The following is an 8143-nucleotide window of genomic DNA, read 5'->3' as shown; positions in this document are numbered from 1 at the left end:
ATAAGTAAAGCGATAAGTTTCGATATTAACCGCTGAATCGTGACCCTATATTGCAAATTTGCCATGTTAAAAATAATAATAGCTTATAATATGCCATTTCTAAATCAAGATGCTTGGTGTAATTGGCGTTTGGCTGGGTTTCTTAACCATCTAGTTAACGGGTTTAAAATTGTGTATAGAAATAGTTATTAATTTTTAACTAGTAGTCACGTTCTTTTACTGGTTGAAAAGAGAAATGCTAGGTGTACAAGTATTTCTTAAATCAAGTTTTTAACCAAATTTTTGTGTGCTTCTTTTTCAGTTTTCTTCTTTTTTTTTGTTATTATCGTCATCATGTTCTTTTTTTGTAAGCTTCTTTCTTTAACGTTGTCGCTGCCGCCACCGCTGTCTTGTTGTTGTTTAATTTCTTCTTTTTTTTTTCCCTCTTCATCCTCTTTTATTATTGGTCTTCGTTGTTTTCATCTTCTTCTTCTCTTGTAAATATTTAGAAAAATAGAGTACAGAAACTTGTGCGATGTGCAAAATTTTGTATTATATATAGAAATTTGTATACTATATCAATGAAATATACACAACACATAAATTTTAATATATAGTACAAAAATCTTGGTGTATAGTATAGAAATTTTGATGTGTAGCATATAAATTTTTGAAAAACTACAGAATATTAACTCATCCATCTAATAAAATACATTTACAGTAAAAATTTGTGTATTATGTACAAAAATTTGTGTCTAGAATTAGATACCCAGTAGTAGCTGGATTGTAGTGAAATTAGAGTATGTGTGTGAGTGGGGGGGTGTGTTTGAATTAAAAAAGGTTATTTATCATCTCCTCTAATCATCTCTATGGTGGTCATTGCTGTTCTCTACTGAATCCACACAAAAGGGGTGGTTTTTCTCTTTGATCTTGCCTCGCTTTGTCACTTAGTATCCTTACAAGTTAACTAATATCTTAAGTTTTTAGTTTATTTCTGAAATACATTCTAAGAAACTAGATGGGATCAAGGTGTCATATGCTCATTGCAATGAGTATTCAACAAATCCAGCAAATACAACTACAACTGCCATTTACCATTGTTTTGTATGCCTCAAGTATACACCTTGCCCTTTGATTTTAGAAGACAAACTTTTTGTATTCTATTTTTTCTTAACTTTCAGTTTAAATACTTAGAAAAGAAAGGTACACAAAAAATTGTGCATATAAACATTTTTCCTTTCAATTTGTTACCACAATGCTAAGAGTGAAGTGGAAGTGGAAGTAGGGTCATTTTTTTTTTTTTCAGTTAAAAACTTAGAGCCCTACAACGGGTCTCATTTCCAGGCTTCTGAGAGTGAAATTTATAACATTGGGCATGTTCAACCTTATGCTTCTTCCATCACATAAAAAAAATGCATCTTATATCTATCTTTCAGTATTACAGATGAAACTAACTAGTTTCCGAAGACCAATCTAAAAAAAACAATGTAATTTTAAGTTCCAGCAGCTCAATCATACATATTAATGAGACAAAAGCATCAAAACCTTCAATTCAATACTCTCTCTAAGCATAATGCTTTATGCTTTCTAGTCCTATGTCTAATGACTTGTTTTTTTAATATAAAAACTAAGGGGAAAAAAGAGGACATTTCCATAATATAATTCAAGATTTCCAATTTTGGGGAAAGATTCTCTCAGCTTAATTTTGCACTTATTATTCCTTCAATGGATCCAACAAGAGTAAACATTCCCACCACAAAACAAACAATGCTAAAAGTTCTAAGCAAGACCCACTTCGTCGTCCATGGTTGAATGTTGCCCTGACTCAAGTACATTTCCACCGGAAAATATATTGTTAATGGCCAAAAGATTATGCCACCAAGAACCCCCAAGATCTGATTGAAATAGGGAAAGAGCATCCCAATGATGGTTGTGGACACAACATAAGCAGTTCGGAAAGTAAGCCGAAGGAAGTTTAACGGAAAAGCTGGCAGAAAAGGAAGTTTCAAGTTATATGTTTGATTCACAAAATCACTGTCCGGGAATTTGAACCGAAGCCAATTCTCAACATTGGCGAAGAGTGGCTGGCTATACACCTGCAACAGATCAACATAGATGTTGAAGAATGTAGGATAACAGATGTACCATAATAAAAATTTTGAGGGTGCTATCTTTATATGTACCTGATATGCACCAACAAGATGAACAACTATACAAGCATTGGCAAAGTCTACTAGCCAGTGAGGCCTTGCAAATTCAAACCCTGTTAAAAGGTTTCCCGGTGTGTCATTGCCGAAAGCTGCATATCCAGCACAGCCACAACAGAGGTAGAAAAACGTCGTGATAATGACTGCTATTAGCGAGGCCCTCCTCATGGTTACGTTTTCAGGAGGAGGTGACTTCAAGGTATCCTTCAACAATTGTACGGATTCACATTAGCCTTTATAATTATCAAGTTCTGCTAAAGGTAGCATGTTTTGTTATTGTCCTGAGACAAATGGGACTCAGATATTTGGGACAAACATGTTTGAAAAATCAATCATGCTACATGTACACAAAATTAGCTACCAAAGTAGCCACCTGTATAGAGTATATGTTGGAATACAAAATACACATTGAATATATATATACACACACACACGCACACAAATACATGGTGGCTGATTTTTGGTGTGTACATGGTATTTTTATTGAACAATAAGAAAGACAAAGGGTTGTCCTTTTCTCAAAACAACTTTGAAGACAATCTCTGTACATTCAAAATAGAGGGAGATAAAAGACATGTCCTAGGGGCAATTTGAATTGAATTTATGAACCCCAAAATAGAAGGGACATGAAGGTAACATCTCTACCATCCCACTGTCTCTGTTCTTTCTGTTCCAAATGCTACCCTAAGGATATTGTAAAGTTACATTCTGAGTATCTGATTTCATAAGGTACGTACCTGTACTTCTATAAGAATTACTGAGAATGGATAGGAGAATGCTATGTCACCAAGAGCTTGAGCAACCAGCCACATCTTTTGAACATCAGTAGAAGTAGGAATTCCTTCAATGGTACCCTCAGCATATCCTTTTTCTGAGCACAATGTAATGGTTCAAGATAAATGTCATAAAGGGAGTCAAAGTAGAAGAAATTATTATATGATTTATGATAGGGCACTATTTGATCTATGTAGCCTACCCATTTAATGGTATAAGGCTTAATTGTTGTTGGTTTGGTTTTTGTAGTATTGGTTCAAAACAAAATAACAAATAAATACTGATGTGCATACCTACGGTTTGCTTGATGGCGAACCCCATTCCTATGAAGGCATAAGCGAAGGACATAACCGCCGCGACAACCGAAAGCCACTGAATGTTATGGAAGTTTGGTATCTGTGAAAGAAGAATCTGGATAACTCCAAATATAAGCATGTAGTATGAATCCCCAAACTCACATGCACCATTCCCGTTCTTAATGTGACAGTTTGATTCTTGGATTGCTCTGCAGCAACAAATACAAATAGCAGTCTAAATCAATAAAATTATTGTTTAGCATTTACCAATATTGGTAGTCAGATTCTGTTGGAGTATAAATAAAATATCATGCTTACAATAAGTGGCACTAGCAGGGTTAACTGCATTTTATTCCCTGAATTTTACACCATGTGCACTTTAACTCCCAAATCAAAAATGTAAATTTGGGTCCCTTAACCTTTGGAAAATATGCAGATTACCCAACATAAGTGCATCATACTTCTTTAAACTTTCAATTATGTGCAAATTGCTCCTCGGAGCTTTTCCTATATTTGCAACTTTGATACCTTAAATATGTGTTATTTTTGTAAACAATCAATAGAAAAATTAGCAACATGGTTAAGTTGTACACCTTGAAATGTTTAAGGGATCACTTTATACTTTTGAAATCAAGGGCTAGAATGTACTTGATGTAAATTTGAAAGAGGTAAAGCGCAATCAACCCGGCATTCGCATTTCTTGATTAAACGCAGGAAAAGTAAAGTAGAAGCAAGGAAATATGACAAAACAAGAGGAACCAGTATGATTAACCAAAGGACACACCTCATGCTGATAGCTGAAGTAATAATGTAGGCAATTCCAAAACCATATAAGCTCACATTCACGAAAACACCACAGAGCCTTCCAGTTCCAACTCCTGTAACCACAAAATGATCATCATTTCATGGTAATTTCGTATATACAGTTAAGAGACTGTTCTAAATGTTCTGTGACATTTTATCAAACATGATGTGTGCACTCAATAATTCAAAAAGTTTACACTTGATACATTGAGACACAAATGTTCTTGTTCTTCAGCTTATTGGTATTGATTAAAGAGGTCAAACGTAGAAGAAAACTTTGCTAATTGAATAGGAACACATAACCTACCATAGCTCCATCACTATAAATATCACCATGGTTCATCTACCATTGCTATCATCACCATTCACCAATTTCACCATGATGTCTTTCACTGCTACCTTTCCTTAATCATGTAATCTCAATGTTAAACTATATTAATAGAGCAATGATATTTATCATTATTAGATTAGCAGAGATAAATTGTATATTTATCATACTATTACTTTTTATTGGTATGAATATGTGATTATTGAGAGTGTTAATATTATTATTATTATTATTTTCTTCCTTTTGTAAATAAAAACACACAATTATTTATATTACACCTTACAACATTATTCCTATTGTATAATTGCATCATTGAGGAATTATTGAATCTAATTCTAATAGTCATGAATATATTTTATCTATAACATGAGCAAAAGAAATATTTGGAGGAAACATTAATCTCTAAGAGATAAATCAGAGGGAGAATAGAACTTCAAAAAAAAAAATGTATATTCTATCATAAAAAGGACTAAAACTTGATGGTTTAGAGTTGAATTTTTTTTCTTAAAAAAAATAATTGTACGCAGACAGATCGGAAATCAGAAATATATATACACACACAAAATTTTCACGTGACATTGATCATGTGCATAGATTTGTGTTTATTATATTAGATTAGTCATATTAACGGCATAAAGGTTCTATCTTATAAATCAATTATAAAAAATGTATATATAATATAACTTAAGCCATACGAACAATTAATCTGAATCATAACAATCATTCATTTGAATTTTCTTTTTTTATATATAAAGTGCTGTAACTTTCCAATATAGTTTCGTAAGGAGGAGGAGAACTGTGAAGGCAGGGTCATGTAGTGGTCATGATCCATGTGGCAGTATTTAATATTATTAAAATTAAATAAAAAAATAAAAATGAGAAAGAGACCGATGAAAAAAGTAAAACAACAGAAGCTGAAGAAATGGTTGCCGTGACATTAACGTATTAGGGGGAAAAAAGAAAAAAAAAGGATAATTATTTTATATTCTTGCTGGAAAACTTGTTCTTCCTCCCGGTTATTTATAGCCATCCGATACGGCGATACAAAAATTAAAATGCCAAGTCAAAGGGCAGATTCGTAGATAACTATAATTTAGGCATTTAGCTTCGTGTTATATATTCTTTTAAAATAAAACGTAACTAAAAAATAGGTAACGGAATTCCCAAAAAAAAAAGGCTTTTAATCCAAAGTTAAATGAAAGTAAAATTAAAATTTTAATGATCTGATACATATAAAAACGAACCATAAATTGAAGTCCATAACACTTGATAAAATTTCTTTAGATGATACGAAAAAGAGAAGGTTCACGGGCCTTGATTAAGAAGGGAACAAATAAAAAGTAAAGATAAAATAAGAGTAAAATTATAAGAAGTAGTAAGTAAGGTTAGGTATGAAGATGAAATGGTAAAAGTAACAGCATGGAAGTGAAAGCATACCCTGATGAATATTAACGGCGTCAAGATAAGAAGAACTCCGTTTGGGTCCATATTCAGGGTCCGGGGAGCGATAAGTGTTGCTGAGAAGAAAAGAGGAAAGAAGAGTGATGGAAGCGAAGAGAAGCATTGCGAGAGGGCCTCCGATCCATCCAAGCTGGGCTATGCTCCATGCGAGTGAGAGCACTCCTGAGCCTATGACACCTGTCACTATGTGCGCCACTGCTGTCCACACCGTCCCTGTTCTTTTCGGCTCCGATTCCGCATACTGGGTTTGCAGCAGTGGTGTGCTGTCGTTTGATGCACAGTCATCTGCCATGGCGTTTGATGTTGTTAGTTACAACTGATTCATTCAGAATCGCTGCGATGGCTTTGTGGCGTTCGTGGAATTTGGGGATTGGAAGCACAGACTCCAATGGGTTACAGAAACGTGCAATAGCCCAACTCCAAAATTTATATACTATACTAACATCTCTTCTCTTATCATTCCTTATGGTTGCGTTGCGCTTTCTTCTATTATTATTATTATTATTATTATTAGAGTAAAGTAATATTTCGGTATCAAAATTTTGGTTAAATTTTAATTTAATTTTTAATATTTTAAATATCTTATTTTAGTTTTTAATAGATTTAATGTTATTTTAATTAAATTTAATATAAATAATTAACATATTTAAGAGCTATAAAACAGAAGCATTTTATGAATTATTGTGTCAGATACATTTTAGATTCGTCGATATTTGTTCGATACACATGTCTGTCATATTCAACTATATCTTAATAAAAAATAAAAAAAAATTTCGGACTCACTTGAATATATCTAAATACTATTACGTATCGAAATGTCTAGTTTTATTCTTAACATGTATTTTTGAAATGAATTTAGAAATAATATATTATTCTTTATTGAAATAAAATTTATTTTAAATATTTTATATAATTAAAAAATATTAAAATAACTACAAAATTATTTTATGTAATATTAACTTGATTCAATTTACTATATATATATATATATATATATATATATATATATATATAAATCAAATAATATTTGCATTAAAAAAAGTGTTAAATTCAATTTACATAAAGAATCAAATAAAACATACATGTAACGAAAATCGATTTAAAATATTTATGTAATTTTTTATTTAATTTATCTATATAAATTACCCTTATTTATTGGGTGGAGTATTTTTGTTGTGCATGTGGTGTTATTATATCAATTATGTTTAATTATACTATATATATAGATACAAAAAATCAATCACCAATTATCTATCGTATAAAATTATATATTTAAAATTTTAAAAAAAATTAATTTGTTATAAATATATTTGATTATTATTATTATTATTATTATTATTATTATTATTATTATTATTATTATACACACCTTTATATAGAGTGTGTAAAATAATATCTATAAATATTCAAAAATATATAATAATTTTGTATTCATGAAGGATTTTAATTATGTTTTTGATATTTAAACCAATTTGTGAATTTAAATCCATTTGAAGTTTTACAATAAATCACAATTAAATTTTAAAATTAACTTCGATTGTTAATGGATTAAGTGATCATTCAATATCCAGCTTGGCCATCACACTAGACTCAATTTTCATTCTTATCCATAATATCATCATGTTCATGTAAGCATTTAGCATAATAAATTAATAAAAGTTTTGCCGTTCATAAATCAGCGATTTTCAAGTATTTTATTATTAATTTGTTCTATTTGTAACGTTGAACTAGAATTCTTATTATATTACATCTTCAATTATTTAGATGCTTTAAAAATTTGGAGCAAGAATTTAATAGTGTATCTAATTGGTGGAGACTCTAAATTATTATTTCGGATTACCAATATGTGAATAAGAACTCAGATTTATTTTACTTTGATTATTGTCTGGCATATATAAAAAAAAGTATGGAAGAATGTTCGAACGCCAATCTATGAATTTTAAAAAATTTCTAGCAATTGCTATCAAACAAAATCAGAAACTTATAAATTTACCTACTGAAACTCCAACTTAATTTTAACTTTGTTTTTTTTTAATTTCATTCTTTTTACTATGTCTCGCTACTATTTAAGCGAAAGATAGAAGAACTTCACCTTTTTTTGTATAATTTTAAATTTTGGACAAAATATTTTTTTTTATTTGAAATAAAATAACCTACTGTCTTTGAGAAAAAAAGATTAACAATAAAAATTAAAATAAAAACTTTAAAATATGTTTAGGATTTAGTAGGAACTAAAATCAAAATTTAACTCATTTTATGATGATTATAAATTTATTTAAGCTTAAATGGAATTA

General features: G+C 30.4%; 1 protein-coding gene across 1 annotated transcript; it reads right to left on the bottom strand.

Moving 5' to 3' along the window:
- Window positions 1-1378: 1378 nt before the first annotated feature.
- Window positions 1379-6278, bottom strand: LOC130939811 (probable amino acid permease 7). Its single transcript, XM_057867888.1, has 6 exons — window positions 5826-6278; window positions 4041-4134; window positions 3254-3465; window positions 2924-3057; window positions 2163-2390; window positions 1379-2075 (listed from the first exon to the last, which is right to left on the bottom strand). Exons 1-6 carry the CDS (start codon window positions 6139-6141, stop codon window positions 1674-1676), a joined length of 1386 nt encoding a protein of 461 aa, XP_057723871.1. The 5' UTR covers window positions 6142-6278; the 3' UTR covers window positions 1379-1673.
- Window positions 6279-8143: the final 1865 nt, after the last annotated feature.

Source organism: Arachis stenosperma, chromosome 1, assembly GCF_014773155.1.
Source record: "Arachis stenosperma cultivar V10309 chromosome 1, arast.V10309.gnm1.PFL2, whole genome shotgun sequence".
Taxonomy (NCBI): Eukaryota; Viridiplantae; Streptophyta; class Magnoliopsida; order Fabales; family Fabaceae; genus Arachis; species Arachis stenosperma.
Note: the sequence above shows the minus strand (reverse complement) of the source record. Positions and strands in the feature narration are given on the sequence as shown.

Excerpts from the sequence above, each read along its gene's own strand:
- LOC130939811 (XM_057867888.1), bottom strand. The coding sequence starts at position 6,141 with ATGGCAGATGACTGTGCATCAAACGACAGCACACCACTGCTGCAAACC. Across the intron at positions 4,135-5,825 it reads CGCCGTTAATATTCATCAGG|GAGTTGGAACTGGAAGGCTC; the intron begins GTATGCTTTCAC and ends TTGTGGTTACAG. Across the intron at positions 3,058-3,253 it reads CGCCATCAAGCAAACCGTAG|AAAAAGGATATGCTGAGGGT; the intron begins GTATGCACATCA and ends CATTGTGCTCAG.